Source organism: Mus caroli, unplaced genomic scaffold (assembly GCF_978045245.1).
Source record: "Mus caroli unplaced genomic scaffold, Mus_caroli_1 scaffold_12, whole genome shotgun sequence".
NCBI lineage: Eukaryota > Metazoa > Chordata > Mammalia > Rodentia > Muridae > Mus > Mus caroli.
In genome coordinates, this window is record NW_028227267.1 from 25,123,778 (window position 1) to 25,143,941 (window position 20,164).

General features: G+C 42.9%; 1 protein-coding gene across 4 annotated transcripts; it reads left to right on the plus strand.

Annotated features, from left to right (window-relative positions):
- Positions 1 to 294: 294 nt before the first annotated feature.
- Positions 295 to 19,983, plus strand: Ncoa4 (nuclear receptor coactivator 4). 4 transcript variants are annotated; one of them, XM_021181679.2, is made up of 10 exons: positions 295 to 400; positions 11,567 to 11,721; positions 13,053 to 13,193; positions 13,359 to 13,447; positions 13,632 to 13,740; positions 14,140 to 14,229; positions 15,159 to 15,302; positions 16,679 to 17,692; positions 17,974 to 18,114; positions 18,550 to 19,983. In XM_021181679.2, exons 2-10 carry the CDS (start codon positions 11,581 to 11,583, stop codon positions 18,553 to 18,555), a joined length of 1,875 nt encoding a protein of 624 aa, XP_021037338.1. In that variant the 5' UTR covers positions 295 to 400; positions 11,567 to 11,580; the 3' UTR covers positions 18,556 to 19,983. The 4 variants fall into 4 exon arrangements, with proteins under 4 accessions (XP_021037338.1, XP_021037339.1, XP_021037337.1 ...); XM_021181680.3 differs by lacking the exon at positions 295 to 400 and adding an exon at positions 6,513 to 6,620; XM_021181678.3 differs by lacking the exon at positions 295 to 400 and adding an exon at positions 6,697 to 7,053 and having other exon boundaries at positions 15,162 to 15,302.
- The last annotated feature ends 181 nt before the right edge of the window (positions 19,984 to 20,164 follow it).

The window sequence follows — 20,164 nt, forward strand, 5'->3', positions numbered from 1 at the left end:
TAGGTGGTTCTCTGTGTAGCTCTGGCTGTCCTGGAACTCACTCTGCAGACCAGGCTGTCCTCGAACTCAGAAATCCGCCTGCCTCTGCCTCCCGAGTGCTGGGATTAAAGGCGTGCGCCACTACGCCCGGCGAAATACTTAATTGACTTACTGATAGGCACGAAAAGGATCCAGACTAAGTCAGGGAGTGTTAACTGCATGCCTCCATGTTGAGCTCTAAGAAGACTTTGCGCAGGCGCGGAAGCAAATCTCGCGAGACTGTCAGAACACCTCCGAGAGGCGTGGTAGGGAGGCCATCCTATCGCGAGAACTCTGTCTTCAGGGTCCGGATCCTTCCAGGGCTAAGTGTCTGGGTCGGTCCAAGGTCCGCTCGGATCACCGGAAGGAGTGCTGCCAGCCGGTAAGGACGAGAGTGGCCCGCGGGCGCGCTTCCTCTTCTGCCCTGCGCCCTTCTTCGCTCCGGCCTGTGGCCTGTCCTGCCCTCCCCTCCATTTTTCCAGACCCTCGGGTCCGGGACCACTATCCACCTGCCTGCACGCGGGGCCCAATGGCCCTTCCCTTCCCCAGGTCACGTCTGCTGTGATCGCCTCTCCAGTCCCCGCGTCGCGCCAGGCCAGAGCTCCTCTCCCTCCCCTCGTCCCGACGCTACCACCTTTTCCTTCATTCCCAGGCGCTGGGCCTGTCTTCTCTCCTCTGTCCTGTCGACATGTTTCGTTCCTGGGCCACGATTGCAGCCTGAATGCTTCTCTTCCATCCCTTTCCCTACATTGCCCTGACTGTCCTCTGGGTTTATAGCGGTGACAGCCCTGTTTCTCTGGTCCCAGGCGGGCCTGTTTTCCATTACTGACCCAGTGCATATTTGCTTCTATTCCTAGTGGTTTGGCAAGGTGGAATGTCTTCTGGAGGCCGACTATCCGTTTCCTTCTCCCAGCAGTCCCTTTAAATCGTTTGATTCGTCCCTTCAGCCGATGAGAAGAGAGAGCTTGCAGGATCATTGATTCATAAGTCTATATGCTTAGGGTACTGAGGATGTAGTAATGTAAAGAAATGGACGTGCTCCCGGCTCTGATGTGACTTAGCCCTTGCGGTGGGAACAGTACAGGCTTAAGTGCTACAGGCTGGAACTTGGGAGGATGGCTCAAGAATGACAAGTCAGAGGGGCTGGAGTTATCTGACCCTCCTGCACACAGCTCTCCTGCTAGTGTTGTTTAGTAGGTAGGGCCTACCACCCTGGCTTCCTTTTGGAAGGACTTGACTTTCCACCCACTTGGTAATTTGGAATATGGTCATAGGGCTTTTGGGTTACTTCACTGGGTGTGTATGGGACAGGTAAGGCTGTTGGTTCTCCGTTAGCATCCCACTGTGATGTTTCTGAACTTTTTTTTTTTTTTTTTAAGATTTATTTATTTATTATATGTAAGTACACTGTAGCTGTCCTCAGATACTCCAGAAGAGGGCATCAGATTTCATTACGGATGGTTGTGAGCCACCATGTGGTTGCTGGGATTGAACTCGGGACCTTCGGAAGAGCAGTCGGCGCTCTTAACCACTGAGCCATCTCGCCAGCCCGTTTCTGAACTTTTAAAGTACATTAGAACCTTGGAAAGAATTTCATCCTGTGTGACAAGCAGGAGACTAATTTGTACTGCTCAGCAGATAGCTTGATTTGCTCTGTGGATTTTTTTGTTTGTTTAAGAAGAGTGTCAGGTCCCCTTACCAGCTGTCGTGAGTCACCTGATGTGGGCCCTAAGAACTGAACCCTGGCCCTTTGATAACCGCTGGTCCATCTCTCCAGCCTGGCTTGTTTCGTTTGCTTGAGACAAGCTGCAGGGATCCTGTTGGCTCTGCTGGGTTTACAGACGTACGTGCCACCACACCCAGGTGATTTGCTCTTTGCAAGATTTACTCGCCCTCAGAATTGTTCTGCTAAGTGAGATAATGGGTAGCTGCTGGCACTAACAGTCCCTGCATTTAGATCTCTTTTTTTCTTTTTTCTCCCTCCTCCCTTGGGTCTTTGAGCCTTTCGGAAAATAACCTAGACATTTAAAGTTTTCAGATTGCAGTCTGATGATGACGCACGTGTCTGTCTCTACAGTTACGTTATTCTTTTGAGGAAAATTACCGAACTCCAGATGAACTAATAAGATGCTTCTTAAAGCATCTGGTGTCTCGTTTTAGAAGTTAACTTGACTCCCATGGCCAGTTTATGAAAGCAGCGCAGGTTGCTTGTGTCCCAGGGATCTGTATGTGGGTCTTCTAGAACTCTGAGTGTCCTGGCACACACCCCTTCTGTACTCGAGAGTCTCTCAGCTAGCTTTCTGGGGCTTTGCCCACACAGTGTTAACATACCGGTCAGTACTTATAGCAACTCACTAAGCCTGTTAGCCACCTTTTTTTAACCTGTGCTTCTTATTTCAGAAATCTATTGTTGTCTATGAATCAGTGGCACAAAAGTTCTGCTAGATGGCAGATTCACCATCGTATCCTCAGGGACAACACCACTGTGCCTTTCTGTTCAAGACCTTAAATACTTGAATGACTACATAAATCTTAAACGGCCCCTTCGAAATACCTGGTGCAGATGAGGGGTTTAGACTCATACTAGATCATAGCCAAAAGGCTAAGAGGCAACCAGACTCAGACTTTTGGGTGTAGAAGCCTGTGACTACAAGTATCCTATTTAACCCTGTTAAGCCTATAAGAGTTGCTAAGTTGAGCTCCTCTGCTCTAGGTGTGTCACCAGTGGTACTCTTGTTTCTATGCTTGTCTCTTAGAGGGGCTGTCATTTGTCCTCAGCTTGCCTTCTGTGACTGTTAAATCTAACATTTCAGACATCATTTGCAAGCTTATCGTCTGAATACCCTGAATTAGATAGAGTTACAGGCAAGTGAGGTAAATAATTACTGGGTAGGTATTCTGGTTTTAGCTAGCATGAACCACTCATCAGGTGCTCGTGACTGTTTTCCTCCAGGTTGGCTTTGCTTGGCTTCATTGCGCGGTAGAATCAACATGTTTTTCTGGGGGACCAGGATTGCACTTGGGGCTTTTGAGCTTGTAGTTCCTCCCATTTGGCATTGCCTTGATTGCCCTACAGACAGAGCAGTTTTGGTTTAGTGTTGAGTGAGGAGGTTAAATGGGCTCAGCTTGTGTCAGTAAGTATAGCATAGTCTTTTAATACGTGGACAGTCACAGCTTCCAAAATAATTCAGGTATGTTTGGAGTTTTACTTTAGCTATATTGCTAGTCCCTCAGGCAATCTGTGCTACTTACTGCAAAATCTGAGGGGGGAAATGTTGCGTTGGCTGTAAATACAGTGCACATTTTAACCAACAAGCCCATTGTTTTTTTTTTTTTTTTTTTTTTTTTTTGTTTTTCGAGACAGGGTTTCTCTGTATAGCCCTGGCTGTCCTGGAACTCACTTTGTAGACCAGGCTGGCCTCGAACTCAGAAATCCGCCTGCCTCTGCCTCCCAAGTGCTGGGATTAAAGGCGTGCGCCACCACCGCCCAGCAACAAGCCCATTGTTATTTTGAGTTTGTGGAACTAAGATTTTTGGGTCTGGCAGTTTTAAAAATTGCCTTTCTCAGCACTCATGCTAGGATTGTGATTTCTGTGGGGACAAAACCTTATCAGTTCTGTTTTGTTTGAAAACAAGGAATTAAGTTTTTCTGGGTGCTGTTGCAAGGGTTCTGGAAGTCCAGAAGGTCTACCAAGAGGCAGAATACTGAGTTCAAGACCGGCTTGAACTACAGGAAACTGTCAGAAACTAAGGGCTAGGGCGTGGCTTAGTTAAAGTGTTGTTTAGCATATACAAAGCTCAGTGTTGTACCCCCAATATTGGGGGGAAAATGTGTTGGAAACATTGTCCTCTTCTAAATTACTTTCCTAAATTAATACTACAGGCTTTAATGGGACAGCATCAAGTTGATATATTTATAACACAAAGATTGATTATTGCAGCTGCTCTGAATGTGAACATTAACACATTATTTATTCATCCATTAATGAAAGATGTATTAAAGCCCAGGTTAGTTCAAGACCAAGCATTGGTACAAGTGCTGCGGGTCCCTTTCTTATTTAGGCCAACTCTGTTGCACACACAGCACGCGGGGAAGGTGTTAGTGCCAAGGTACAGATGATCCCAAGCTGCGTGTACCGTGCTGTGTGTTCACGCTGGGAGAGCCTTCAGGGTAAGAAAGCAGGCCTGACAAGAGAGGTCTGTATTCAAGCATTGCTTCTCAGCCTGTGGGTCTTGACCCTTTGAAAAGTCAGTGACCTTTTTGTAAGGGTCACTTTAGAGCATTAGAAAACAGATATTTATGTTATGATTCATAACTAGCAAAATTAGTTACGAAATAGCAACAAATAATTTTATGGTAGGAGGTCACCACAACAAGGATGGCAGCGTTAGAGAGGTTGAGAACCACTGTGTTAGAGGGTTCTTCCTGGAAACCTGTGTAGATGTCAGTAGGCACAAGAGGGCAGCATGACAGTTCTATTGTCTGGTAATATTGAAGAATCGTGTATTTGACCAGGAAAGGCTTTCTATTGCTTATAACTTGCAAAGCAGACGGCTAGAAGGGACTAACATAGCATGCTGGCAGAAAGAACTTGGAGAACCAAGCTGGACAAGACAGGGTGGAGAGAGGGACTTCTTAGTTTACTAAAATGGAGATGTCAAGACTCAGACGAGCTGTGAGTATTTCCCTTCCCCTGGTATTTTTGGACAGGGTCTTGGTGTATATAGGCTGGCTTTGAACTCATTAGCCCAGGATGGCAAGGATGGCTTTCCTGCTGTAGCCTGCTGGCATTACCTTGCTTAAATGTACCACTGACATGAAGTACAGAGAGCTGTGCATTTTTCATTCATTTAATCTTTGTATCTTCACCAAATGTGCTATCCAAACAGGATATCTGGAACTAGCTGTTTTCTGTCTTCCTTTTGTAATGAGTGTATGAATTGGGATCTCAAACTTCATTTCAGGATAAAGGAGGTGATGCTGATCTGGGATGTTTGAGTCTTCTCTCATGGTTTTGCTTTACTCTTAATGGCCACAAAGTCACTTTATATGCATAGGAAATAGAAAATAAGTGTCTGATGGGGCTCATACCTGTAATCCTAAGTACCTCCAGAGTGCTGAGTCAGCTCACAGGCCCTTCCCTCCACTCTGTAAGGCTGGAGGGATTCTGACCACACCTCAGGAAAGAATGCTCTAACTAGTCTGAGTGAAGCCAAGTTAATGAGTTTATTAAGTAGAGATAAGAGATGTCCACCCTTCTGTTCTGGCAGTAGACATCAAAGGCATAGGTGAAGGCGTCTTCAGAGTTCTGCACGTACTTGCCTTTACCATGATTTATGCGGTATTGCTCAAAAGTTGTGATTATAGCAAAGTTTAAAGATTAAGCAAAGTTTAAAAGTTGAGTAAAGTTCAAACATTACGTAAAAACATAAAAGCTGGTTTAAAGAAGTCGTGTTTGTAAATGGCTGTGGTGGTTCTGTGAGGCACGTTGTTGGGGCCAGGGGTGAGAAGAGTTAAGACGGTCAGGACCTCAAATAAGCAGAGGGCTTTTGTTAATTTGTAGTCTTTGAAGTGTAACAGGACCGACCTGGAGTTTTTCTGTGGCTGGGCTTTAACTCTGGACCCTCTTTCCTCCTGACTGTTGAGATTATGGGGTTGAGTACGCAGCTGATGCAATTGGTTGTTTCTGATACCCTTTTCTGAAATGCCTTTAGGAAAACAAGCTCTGGGGCTGGAGAGATGGCTCAGTGGTTAAGAGCACTAACTGCTCTTCCAGAGGTCCTGAGTTCAATTCCCAGCAACCACATGGTGGCTCACAACCACCTGCAGTGAGATTGGATGCCCTCTTCTGGAGTGTCTGAAGACAGCTACAGTGTCCTCATATACATAAAATAAATAAAACTTTAAAAAAAGGAAAACAAGCTCTATCTCTGTAGGCAGTTTCTGTTTTATCATGTATGTTGTATGTTGAAGTTTCTTTACTCTCAGACAGGAAATGTAAAGTAGATCCCAGGGTGAGGGGCGTGTTTCTCTTTCTGTACCTGCCAGTTTCAGCACTCTGGAACCTTAGGCACTTGCGGGAGGCCAGCCTTAACTACGCAGCAAGAGTTTTTCTGTTTTTTCCCCTCCCAACCCCCCATCCCAGGGATTTACTGTGTAGCTCCAGCAGTCCAGAACTCGCCGCGCTCTAGACCAGGCTGGTCTTTAAAACAGCCTGTCTCTGCCATCCAGCCAGTAAAAGCTTTTCTAAGCGTAAAAAGGAAGAAGTCTCCTAACTAACCAAGTCAAAATAGCTCTGGGGAGAACCCCAGCCGGCTGCTGGACCGTTATCGCGGTCGCTGCGGGCCCCGCTTGTTCTCTGTAGTTAGTAGTGACTTGCTGCTAAGACCTTTTGACCGCCGCTGGGCCCGGGAGGAGGGGCTGCCGAAGGCCTCAGCCTCGCGCCTCGGAGGCCCTGTGGTGGGCGGAGTAGCAGGTGTGTTTGCGGAGGGCGAGGGAGACGTGACGTGCGCAAGGCGGGGCGTGACCTGGCCGGTAGGGTATAAACCTGGCCGTCGAGCGTGTTCTCGCAGCAGTTTTCGTCGCGGGGCCAGACTACCTGGTAAGTGTGCCACCTGGGCCAGGAGACTGCGCATGCGTGCGGGGAGCCCTGGGAGACCAATTTCATTAGCCGCTCCTACAAAGGGCAACGGGAAGCCTAGAAAGCTGTTTGAGTCACTGCTACTCTAGCTTAATTTTTTTAACCGTTCGGTTTTTAGTTTTTGAAACAGAAAAACCTTACTTTAGTTTTGCCATTAGGTGGCAGAATTTTGCAGCCTTTGCTTTTTTAACCCCCTCCACAGTTACTGCTTATAGAGTTTATGTGCTGGGTTTAGTAGCTACTTGTGAAAGCAAGCTAGAGGGCTGCGGAGGGTAAAGAATTTGAACTGGACTCAACTTAAGATCAGTATACTCTTTGAGATAATGTGCTGTGATTAAAAAACCCCTTTTCACTGAAAGAAGAAACAGCAAGTGAAGGCAAGAAATGGCTCAAGGTAAAATTGCAAAATAACCACGTACTGTTACTAAATTGATAGCTTTTTCACTCCAAGTTTGTACAGACGGTCTCATGTAGCTTGTCTCTTCAAACATAACACAGTTGACAGTATTTTAAGATAAATATGTGTGTGTCCTATAGGTCTCCTATGGCCTCTTGATTCAACTGCCAGGAAAATCAGTAAAACGTGGAGGGCATTTTTTTGGAGGCAGAGAGCAAGCTGACACAGGATGAGGGCTGGAGGCTAGCATTAAGAGATTATCTATTCTAGCCAGGGGAGGTGGCACCTGCTTTTAATCCCAGTACTCTGGAAGCAGAGGCAGGCTTGGTCTACTTGGTGTATCCCTGCATAAAATTAAAAAAAAAAAAAGATAATCTATTTTAAAACCTTGATTCAGTCAACAACTAAAGCCTGGAATGGTTATGATTACCGGCACGCTGGAACTGAAGGGTCTCTTCTTCCATCCTTTCAGCTGGACACTGGGACTTGGTAGTGTTTTGATTATTCTGAGGCTATCGTGACAGTGCTGCCTGTTTTTGTAGTTGCAATCCAAGGTAGATGGTTCTGGAACACTGCTTATAATTTATCAAGGACTATAAAATGTATTGAGACTGTGGAAATTAATCATGAACCCATAAAAACATTAATCTGAAACTCTAATTTTGGCAAACATAATTCATGGGTCGAGAATACCCTTGAGAACCCTTGTTCTAAAGCCAAGTCTCACCCCTTGTGGTTGTGACCCTTTCAGAGGGCCATTAGGGGCTGGAGAGTTGGTTTATTTAGCATGTGAGAGCACTTGCTTGTCTTGCACTTGTTGGTTCCTAGCACTCATGTGGCTCAACCACCCGTAACTTCAGTCCCAGGGATCTGTTGCCTTTTGGCCTCTTAAAGTAGAAGGTGCACTTGTAGTGCACATAGTCTATGCAAACAAAACCTGTGCTGAGCTCCAGGCTCATTCAGTTTTTACACACACACACACACACACACACACACACACACACACAATGTATGTATGTATGTATGTATGTATGTATGTATGTATCATTTATACTATGTAGTCCTTTGGCTTCATGCATGAAATGTGGGTCTCGTATTAAGATAGCAAGGTTTTATTTAATTATATTATTGGTGTTGACTGTTGAACTCAGGACCTCGAGCATGCTAAGCACTTGACTGTGGCCCCAGTAAGCTTTTCCTTCTTTCAGTTTGTGGTTAGTGTGAATCATGAGAATTACAGCTTTTGGAAATCTTATGGTTAAAGCATGTGATATCAAGTTATCTTTAGTTTGTGGTTTGTTGCTTAATACTGGCTCAAAGGTCTTTGGACTTAATAACTAGATATGTGTGCTGCATACAGATAACTGTCCCCTCAACTTGGTGGCTTTTTGAGGGGTGGAGGGGGTGGTGATGTTGGGAATTGGGTGTGCTTCTTTTGCGTTTCCCAGTACTCTAAAACTTAGTACACAGTTGTGGCATATATATGCCTATAATCCAAGTTGCTGGGTGGCTGGAATAGGCTTGTGAAGTTTAAACAAGATGGTTTCTTTTTTGAAGGGATTTTTTATTTTGTTGAGACAGTCTCACGTTGTAGCCCAGGATGCCTTAGAATTCATTATGTAACTCTGGCTGGGCTTGAACTCTATGCAGTTTTGCCTTAGCCTCCTGAGTGCTAAGATGTGCTATGAGCCACGATTTGTTTTGTCTGTGTCCACTCCTGGGAACATGTTTGTAGTTGGATTTCAAGGACTACTGTTAAGGATCTAGTAGTACAGTCTAATCTACTTATATTCGAGTGTTTCTGGCTTATCTATAATTGTGGAGGGTTTCACATTGTGAAGCAGAATTCTAATTAAAAACTTGAGAAGGTTGATACAGGTAAAGACGGTTGGGAAAATAGTTACATAGGCCATGCATGGCTAACTTCAGTGCAGTGTGGAAATGGGGGACACTCAGTATTTCAAACCTTCCAATACTACTGTGATGGCAGTTACCCTACAGTGTGTGCCCAATACACTTGAAGCCCACTTATAATTTGAGATGGAAACAAATTAATATAGCTGCTGTTTCCAGGATTAGGAACAATTCCACAGGGGCTTCTGACAAATGCAATTGAGGAAGCCCTTTCTTCTGTAGGTCATTGTGGGTAAACATACTGAGGTAGCAGAATTAGCAAGTGGGAAGTTAGAAAATTTACTGAACTTTGAGTATTCGGTAGGAACTCAGAAGTTCCTCGATCTGAGCCCTTTGCTGAAGGGGGTAAGAAAGCTGCTGAGCTTTAGCTTTCTGCTAGTTTCTTCTTTCTTTGTTTACAAATTATTTCATGTGTATGGGTGGGTGTTTTGTCTGCATTTATGTCTCTGTACCCTACTTGCATTACTGGTGTCTGAGGACCCTCTGAGACTAATGTGAGCCACCATGTGGATGCTAGAAAATGGTCCTCTGGAAGAGCAGGCAGTACGTTTAACTGCCTAGCCACCTCTCCAGGCCCCTAGTTTATTTCTGAGGGTGAGAACTCAGTATTGCTTCTGTCAGCTTTTAGCCTGATAGGAAACCTGGTCTTGGGCATGCTGTCAAGGCCAGTCCACAATTCTGCCTCACCTCAAATGGGCAGCCAGCCATTGCCACTCCATTCATTGAGCTGCATGCTGCCTTAGAGACCAAAGCAGGCTTCTTTGAAGTCATTGTCTTCAGGATTTTAGGAAGTTTGTTAAGACAGTCCCCTCCTTGGAGCTATTCTGAAGTCTGACTCTACTAGACAGGTCTCCAAATGTTGGAGAGTTGTAATCATGGCCTCCCAGAGTTGCTTATCTAGGCCAAACAGCTTTCCTGTTTGGAGATGTTCCCCCTCCGCCCTCCATGGTTTTGAGCCCTCCTTCCCTTTTTCTAAATGCCTCCATAGCATGTCACTCACAGCCTAATAATCATAGGACCAAGTAGCCTTGTAACAAATGCATCCAAATAACACATGAATTAAAATTTCCAAATATCCAGTACAGTAGTACCAAGTCCGAATTTGCCTTCAACATCTCCATCTTTTATTTATTTCTTTTTATTAATTCTTTTCTAACTGTCCGTACCCTTCAATGCAAACAAGTTCTTTTTGCTTTATTAGGTTTAAAGCTACATAGAAATAGTTTTGGAATCTGTTTCTGTCACAGATCTATGTTGTTTCTAACATTTGCCTTTTATGTTTTCAATCCCAGTAATTAGAGAAAACAGGTATTCATTAACCGCTGTACACAGACCTAGTGGCCTCTTTGGGGCTGTGACTGTCGCTGGCTTTACTTACTGTGCAGCTGATGGCGCATAATCAGATGACCTTTAATTCTTAGTCTTCCTCCCTCTGATTTAGGAGTACAGGAGTTCCAGGCATACCTTCATGCAGGTTTCTGTAGTGCTGAGGATTAAATGAACGCTTCATGCGTGCTAGGCATTCTGTGTTTATACCTTAATTCTAAATCTGTCCCAGACAAGCGCCGTTGTCTTCGTAGTGAACGTTGTCTAGTCCGCTCTGTGGCTTTCTGACACTTTTTGTTATTCATCTGGTTCTGTCATGTGCTTCTCCCCACCTGTGCTTTTCTCCAGCTTCTGCTAATGAACTCCGGGTACTTTCCCACACTAAATTCTTTTTTAGAAAGCTTTTATATCTAAGTTACATAGAATCGTTTTGTTAGATATAGCTTACTAAGTATAATATTGTCTGTTAAAGTATTTTTGTGTGTCTGTCCTGTTGTTATGTGGGTACCCAAGGAAGCCAGAAAAGGAAGTTAGCTCTCCTGGAGTTGTTGTTACAGGTGGTTGTAAGCCTCCTAGCCGAGGTGGGTGCTGAGAACTGAACCCAGGGACTCAGGCGTGGTGAGAGAGTTACTTTTACACTGAGCCACATATGTAGTCCAGAAACTTATTAGTGATTGGTGGTTTTGTTTTAGTTTTGTTGTTTTTTGGAGATAGGGTCTCAAAACCAGTGCTTTGTAGTCCTGCTTGCTGTCATCCCCCTCCCCCCCTTCCAGCACTACATAGGGATCAGCACTACATAGGAGATCACAGCAAGCTTGATGTTCTTCTAACATTCTCACTAGCATGTGTTGTGCTAATTCAGGACCGCTAGTGTTTTTTTTTCTCAGATACATATGTTCACATGTAGATTGCCCTTACATAAAATAGACAGAATTTTCTCTCTCCCTCCCTCCCGTTACCCCTCCCTCCTTTCTTTTGCCTTTTTTGAGACAGGGTTTCTGGAGCCTTGGCTGTCCTGGAACTCTCTGTAGACCAGGCTGGCCTCAAAGTCAGTGAGACCCATCTGCCTTTGCCTCCAGTGCCCCCTCTCCACCTAAACGCTTTCTGGCAGAAATAGACTGGTGAGGAAGGGAGGCAATATGTATTAAGAATACATGTGTTGGAATCACCAAGGTTGTTAGTAGTGAGAGCCTTTTGGGCCATGATTGATTGAAAGATGGTTTGGGGATGTAATTATGGTGCTATTTAGATTTCTTTCTTTGTTTTAAAGGAACAGTGAGCAGAATGAACACATCCCTGGAACAGAGTGGCTGCTACAGTAATAGAGAACCACTTCTGAGGTGCAGTGATGCAAGGAGGGAGCTGGAGCTTGCTATTGGTGGAGTACTTCGGGCTGAACAGCAAATTAAAGATAATTTACGAGAGGTGTGCTGGGTGCCTTTCTTTTCCTTGGTCTGGCTTTAGCACAAGGGTGGTTAGAGCACAGCAAAGGACTCGGCAGTGCCACCCAGAAAGTTTGATCCCATATCCCGAGTGGTCTTAACCCTAATCCTCTGCCTGGTGTGTTGGAGCTTTTGATTTTTCATTGCCCTTTTGTATGGTTCTTGTACACAGTCATGCAAGGTAACAGAGTAGGCAGTAGTCTGCCTAGCTGCAGTTTTAATTTATTGAGACAGGGTCTCTCTCTATAGTTCTGATTGGAACTCTCAATTTGCCTGCCTCTGCCTCCCTGGGTGCTGGAATTAATTAAAGGCGTGTGCCACAGTGCTCAGGGTAGCTGCACGTTTTTGATACATAAAATATGTCACTTCATTATGACCCCACTTAATTTAATTTGTTGGTAACATGATTTTAAGTAGTGTAGTCTCTAAACTACTGTCACTCTGCATATCAGAATGAATTTTTTTGGTTCCAATAGTATTCTGCTGGTGAGTGCTTCAAGTTGTATATGATTTAGAAAACCTCCCCCTACCCCCAAAGGGGAACTTTGTGATATAATTATGTGGGTGCCCATGTGATTTATAGATGTTTTGAATTTTCCCTCAGAATGTTTGTATATAGACAAAATGTGAATTGCTGTATACATTCTTAGGAATATTAGTTTATAATTAGTCTAAACTGTTAATCCTAATGGTCTCCTTGCTTTCTGGCATACTCTAAAGGACTGTTTATTCCATGCATGTGGGAAAAGCACACCGACTAGCTAGCAGCGTATCTTTTTTTTGTTTGCTCCCCCCCCCCCCCCAAGACAGGGTTTCTCTTGCGTAGCCCTGGGTGTTCTGGAACTTGCTCTGTGGATACCTCTAATATACAGACATCAGCCTTCCTGTCTCTCTATGCTGGGATTAAAGGTGTGCACCACCAAGTTTATCAATGATAAATTTGTAACACTATATTTTAAAGTTCATGGAAAGCTGAGGGGAATTAGTATCCTAGCATAACTTTTTCTTTTGATTGCTGATACCCCAGTTAAGTCCTCTTCTCTCAGGAGGAGGAGTGAAGGAGGGTAGAAGTGAGGTATGGTTTTTTTTTTTTTTTTTTTGGCTTGGATTCTTTAACTAGGATTCATAGGACTTCATGGGATCACTGAAATTGTAGGCACATTTTTGAGTATATACTGAAAAGGGAAGACCCTTCATAGTGGCCAGTAAATATAAAGGATTTCTGACCCTCAGAAGTTTAAGAGCATGAACATTTTATGGGAATTGTCATTCTTTGGCTTATAACACTAGTTTATGCTACCATGCATTTCCTAGGTAAAAGCTCAGATTCACAGCTGCATAAGTCGCCACCTGGAATGCCTTCGGAGCCGAGAGGTGTGGCTCAATGAACAGGTAGATCTCATCTATCAGCTTAAAGAGGAGACACTGCAGCAGCAGGCTCAGCAGCTCTATTGGGTAAGGTGACTGTGTTTGAGTATGCCTTCTAGATTCCAGTGAATGTTTTCTCTGCCTTCTGTTATTACGTCAGATAAAAGTTCAGTCTAAAGTGGTTTTTATTAGTTTGAATATTTCTGGTACTTTTAATATCTTTGTGGCTAGATGTTTGCATTTTTCTTGTAGCTAATGGGCCAATTCAATTGTCTTATTCATCAACTGGAGTATACCCAGAACAAAGATCTTGCCAATCAAGTCTCTCTGTGCTTGGAGAGGTAAAGACTTTTTACTTATTTTGACTCTGGTCTATACTAGTAGGCATTAAAGCAAGTCATTTGTTAACTCATTGCCTGTGTCGGATTTAACTCAACTTTGTTTTCTTGTGTAAAACCACCCTACCTTAACACTTGCTGATACTGATATTCCTTGAAAAATACCTACATTTTATCATTTTGGTAGACTGGGCAGTTTGGCCCTGAAGCCTGAAGATTCAACTGTCCTACTCTTTGAAGCAGATACATCTGCTCTGCGCCAGACCATCACCACATTTGGATCCCTTAAAACCATTGTAAGTAATGTTAATTTCAGCTATTTCTTAGGTCACTTTTCAGGTCTCTGGCCTTATGGATGGTGGCTTGCTAGAGGCAGTGACCTTTAGAAATGTGACAGTATGCTGGCAGTTTGGAGATTGTTGCTGATTCACAGAGAATACTTAGAGCTCATCTTGACACATTTAAACATAAATGTTAGGAATTTGGACAGGCAACCGAGTATCGTCTCATGAGTCTTGCTTAAATCAGGGTACTGCTAGTAGGGAAGACATCTTATGACACAGATAATGCAAACCTTGTAAGCCATTGGATTTACAGTGGATAGTACTTTAGTGAAAACAGAATTAGGATTATGCTATCAGGCTTTTTTGATAGGAGATCACAGTGTAAATAACACAGTTCTCTTCTTTTCATAGCAAATCCCTGAGCATCTGATGGCTCACACGAGCTCCTCAAGTATTGGGCCTTTCCTAGAGAAAAGAGGCTATATCCAGGTGCCAGAGCAGGTAAGCTGCAGCTCTGTGTCTGGTAATTCTCTTGTGTCTTGATAACCATCTTTTTTTTTTTTTTTTTAAATTTGTGAAGAGCATCCACTTGATTGCTTCTCTTGAAGCACTGAATGTCAAATAGAAATTTAGTCTTATAAATCTTTAAGTTTTATAGATTAAGGAGAAAAATAATCACTTTATTGGAAATTCCTAACATTGCTACTGACTTGTTCTTACTTGAGGATTCTCTAATTCAGAGATGTGTTTGTAAAAGCAATGAATAAAGGGTTGAAGACATCTGAGTTGAGAGGAACTCTAGCACTCAGGCTGTCTCCTTCAGTCTGATTTAGTAGTTATATTATCCCACACTGGCTTCAGCGTGCAAACCTCCTGCCTTGGCCTCTCAGAGCGCTAGGTTATAGGCATGCACCACCACTCCTAGTCTTGTTTTGTAATTGTGAAAATTGGGACTGGTAGGATGGCTCAGGGGTAAAAGCTTAACCCTGTAGATTACCTGAGTTCAACCCGAGGAATCTGTCTAAAGGGAAGGAGAGACCCAAATCCACGAAGTTGTCCTTTGACCTCTATACACATGCTGTAGCATGTGTGCCTTCTCACGCAGTGCATTCTAAAAATTATATTGTGTATTGTGGGATGCACACACCACAGTGCCGGTGTGGAGGTCAGAGGACTGTGTAGGGTCAGTGGATTAAACTCAGGTCACTTATGCTTGGTGGCAGGTGCCCTCACTGCTAATTCATCTCGTCAGCCCAGTAAGAAAAATATTTTGAATTGAGGTTGGGGAAGGCATGAGACTTCCTTAAGGTTAGTGGTAACCCTAGGTTAGAGCGCTTGGGTTCCTGTTTCTGCTAAGGTTTCTCTTGCATTTGATACTGCCTTGTTACACAACTAAGTGTTTCTTTTTTTCTTTTCTTCATGGCTTCAAGAAGTCAGCATCCAGTGGCACAGCTGTATCTCTGAGTGAGTGGCTTCTTGTAAGCAAACCTGCCATTGGTCTTCAGGCTCCTTATGTACCCAGTACCAACCCACAGGACTGGCTTATCCCAAAACAGACTTCAGAGAATAGTCAGGTGTGTAGCTGCCTTTATTGTTTCTGAGGTAGATTGGGTTAATAGTAATTTGTGTTTCTGAGCATTATTTAAAAGTACATGTTTTTAAATCTTTAATTACAATAGTGAAATTACTTCACTATAGGTAGGAAGTTTAGAAAAAAAATCTTGCAACATACAAGTCCATAATCCTAAGTGAAATGACATCAAGATATTTTTGTTGGGATCCAATGCCCTTTTCTGATGTGTCTGAAGACAGTGACAATGAACTTACATATATAATATAAATAAATCTTAAAAGAGTCACTCAAGCTGTGTATACATGGATTAAAAAAATCATTAAAAAATTTTTTACAGCATTTTTCTGTACATGCATGTAATTAAAAATCATTTGTGCCAGGTGATGGTGGCACATACCTTTAATCCCAAGCCCTTGGGAGGCAGGTGTGAGTTCATGGCCTACCTAGTCTACAGAGCAGGACAGCCAGGGCTACACAGAGAGACTCTATCTCAAAACAAACATTCTGTATTTCATTTTGGCAAGTGTATGTGTGTAATGCTTGACCACATACAATTCGATTGGCTGAGACTTAAGGTTCTGTTCCCTAAACATTTAGGAGCTCTTAGTTCTTAGGAGTAAACGCCTATGAATTGAATTCCTAGGTTACTGTTCTGCCTATGTACCCTTTTGACTTTTGATACATTGTGCCAGTTTGTCTTTCTAGGAAGTTAATGGTTGATAATAAGTGGAGTTTTCACCACTGTCTTACTTTTTTCTATATTCTGTGAAGAGAAACCAGGTCCAAAACAACTTACAAAAGAAAACATTTAATTGGGTACTTGTTAAAATTTAAGAGGGTAGGTGAGTTCATGACTCATCATGGCAGGGAGTGTGACAGTAGGCGGGCATAGTGTGGGGCAGTAGCTGAGAGTTTACATTTTATCAAGTTGGAGGTAGGGAGAGACAGACAAGACACTGGACCTGGGCTTTTGAAACCTCAAAGCCCAGACCCAGTAATACATCTCCTCCAACACCACATGTCCTAGTTCTGAACAGCCTACCTCCTGGAAACCAAGCGTTTAAATAGATGAGCCTGTGTGGCCATCCTCATTCAAACTGCCAGCCACCAAACCTCTCCAATAGTGGTAGTGGTTTTCAAGTTTGTTTCTTTGATTTTCACAGAGTATCAATTTTGCTTTTGGAGCAGTTGAATGTTGTCCTGTCACACAGGCAGTGTACCAAGAATACATTCCATTTTCTAAAACCTAGTACAGTGCTCCAAATACTTCGTTTCTATTTTGTACTTGGAAAAGATTACAAAAATGGGATTTTCATTTAAATGTTTTAGTATTTTTTGTTCAGGAAAATTAAGCATTAATTTTGGGTACTTTTATAGACTTCTGCCAGAGCCTGCAGTTTCTTCAGCGATGCCTGGGGCAATCTGAAGGGCTTAGAAAATTGGCTCCTTAACAGTCATCAACAAGAAATTCCTGGAAAACCAAGTTCCTCAAAATGTAACAGCCATTGTAGCACCAGTTCTTTCTCTCCTGACGCTGAAAAGGCTGAAGATGTAGAACTCCTTGATCAAGATGAGCTGGACCTGTCTGATTGGTTGGTGACTCCTCAGGAACCCTGTGAGCTGGAGAAGCCTGTGGATGGCAGCTGGGAAACTAGCGAGAAGTTTAAACTCTTGTTCCAGGTGTTCAGAGAGCCCTACAATGTGAGTGATTGGCTTGTCAAGCCTGACTCCTGTACCAACTGTCAGGGCAACCAGCCTAGAGGTGTGGAGATTGAGAACCTGGGCAATCTGAAATGCCTAAATGACCACTTGGAGGCCAAAAAATCAGTGTCGGTCCCCAGCGCAATCAGCGAGGGCTGGCTTGCCCAGAACCATCAGGACACATGGAAAGTAGAGGAAGTGTGCAAAGCCAACGAGCCCTGTACCAGTTTTGCAGAGTGTGTGTGTGATGACAACTGTGAGAAGGAAGCCATGTATAAATGGCTTCTGAAGAAGGGAGGAAAGGACAAGAATGGAATGCCTATGGAACCTAAATCTGAGCCTGAGAAACACAGAGAGTCCCAGACTCTGTGGCTCTGCCCTTCCAGAAATGAGCTAACAGAACAAGCTAAGGCACCCAAGGCTATGGCTCCTGCTAGAATTGCTGATTCCTTCCATGTCATAAAGAATAGTTCCTTGTCAGAGTGGCTTATAGGGCCTATGTGCAAAGGAGGCCCTAAGGACATGCCTAATCCAGAGGAGAGAGCTGGCAAAGAGATGCTTCAAAGCTCCATGGCCACTTCCTGGTGTCCCTTTAACACTGCCGACTGGGTTTTACCAGGAAAGAAAGTGGGAAGCCTCAGCCAGTTCCCCTCTGGAGAAGATAAGTGGCTACTTCGAAAGAAGGCACAGGTGAGTAGAGACCAAATTTTTCCCATTTCAGTCATTTAATTCCTGCTAAGTTTGGATGAGGTAGTAATTTTCCTAAGTCATAAGATAATAACTTATAACTTGCATTTTTTATGAGTTTCTCAGGTCCTTAGCATTCAAGCTGCAGTAAAGATGAAAGTCCAACCTGTTTTGTTGCAACAGTTGCAACTTTTGCTCTTAAAAAAAATTACATTGTTCTTTACCATTTGATGGGGAGTTTAGTCCCATGCTTACCAGTGGTCATCTTTTTTCTCTTCATGCAGGAAGCATTTCTTAGTTCACCCCTACAAGAAGAACGTAACTTTCGCCCCGACTGTTACGGCCTCCCCGCAGTTTGTGATCTCTTTGCCTGTATGCAGCTTAAGGTTGATAAAGAAAAATGGCTGTACAGAACTCCTCTACAGGTAGGTACCTGCATTAGCGTTATCGTAGCGGCTCATAAATGTTTTCTTCTTATGCGTTCCTCCCAGTGAACCATATTCCTGTTAATTTGTGCGTGAATAGAAGTCTCTTAAATTTAATGTAACTGTGTGCTAGCAAAATAAAATGCCTGACAATATGAGTTCAATCCTTAGAACCCATTAAAACTAGAACTGATTCCACAAAATTATCCTTTGTCCTCCATACCTACACCATATAGCACACACCCCCCCATGTGCATCATACAAATAATAAACTAAAAATAACCTTGAACTTTATCTTACTTTTCAATTTGTAAACTGCCCATAGTTTTCTTATCCCCTCATGGATTGTGGGTAGCTTAAGATCTGAGTCTTTCACGGTGGGAAGCATTTTGCTTTCAGCAGTGAACTGAAATTTCTGTGGGCTTTTCTTTACAGATGTGAAGGAACAGACTGCTAGAATTGAGCAACTTTCCTGCAGATTATCGCACATCCTTGAGCTGAGTGACTGCGACTTGCCAAACCATTGTGCATTCCAAGCCTGACTAGTCAGCTTAGTTCCTCTCCCGCTTAGTTTTGAACTAGTAAACAGAAGTCATAAACTATGAGTTAAGTCTGTGAAAGAGGCTTGAAGTGGAGGTGATTCATTCTTTTGAAAGCCGTAACTTGATCAACTCCGTACTAGAAACCACATCTCGGTACACAGGCCTTTACCAACTTCTACAGCAAACACTAGTTTTAAAAGTGAAATATTCCTATATCAAGTGTGTTAATGTGTTCAAGGTAATAAGTTCTCTAACATTTGTCTTTTAGCTGTTTCTCATTACAGGCTTCTAGAGATTTGAAATTTTTTTTGTTCAGTTGATATATAGAATATTTCACACAAATAGTTATCCTTGCCAATACAGTATATTTTTCCCTACTAAATGTCTATTAGTTATATTGCAAATTTTGATACTCATCAGATATTTAGCCTACATACCATTTCTAACGTTTCTCATTTGGAAGAAATTAAGCTATTATAATTGTTGCCTTTCTTTCTTTCTTTCCAGTATCCAGTGAGCTCTTTGAAAGGGACTTTGTTTTAAGACCACTCTTAGGGCAGTCAGAGCTCTTAAAGTCCTACAAACCTCGGCTTTAACTAAAGCGAACCCTAAAGCAGAAAGGTAAAAAGTGTTAGGAATGTAGTACCCGAACCACTCGTCATCCTAAGGATTTCTTGGTGCATCCTGTGTGAATGGAAGCTGAGCTTGACACCTGGTGCTCCTAACTAGGGATAAAGTCAATGTCCTGTCACTTCAAGCACAGCATCCTGAACCTCCAAAAGTACAGTGCAGTGACATCTTGATTAACAGGCTGTGCTCAGAACTTGTGCCTTGGAGTGTTTCACTGAAACTTCACAGAACTGATATCCTTGAGTTCTGTATTTTAGAAAGCTTCTCTGTAGGAGTAGCAGGATTTATCTTTTACAATTCCCAAGGATAAATTAGCTGCTTTCTATTCTTTGAACTATTAATATTAAGCCTCTGAAATGTCTATGCTATTGGAAGTACTTTTGGGAAAATTTTATGGTCCCATAGTGACATTACCATACAGCTTTACTGAAGCTCCAAATCATAGCTGAAAAGAGCCTCCTATTTTCTTATGTCCCTCAATATGCCACTGAGTATTATAAAGTTGGTAGGTAAAAACAATTTAAGGAGCCTTTCCAACATTTTAGGTTGCAGGGAACTTTGTAGTTTCTTTTTTGGGTCTAACACTGTATTCACATTATTAAAACATAATTTAAGTTAATCACTTGCTAATGATATATAAAACTTTCTTTTGCATTGATTTAAGTTTTATATCTCCATTAAAAGCATAATGGCCACATCAGTTGTGTTTGTGTTATCTGTAAAGCTCAGAATGTAACGATTAAGGGGGTGCAATAAATAATGAACATATATATAGTGTTATGAATCTTATCTCTAGCCCTAAACTACACATATCCCAGTGTGATTTGGCCACGTTTAGTACTTTTCTGTTACACTGTCTCTCCTAGAGGTTGCTTAGT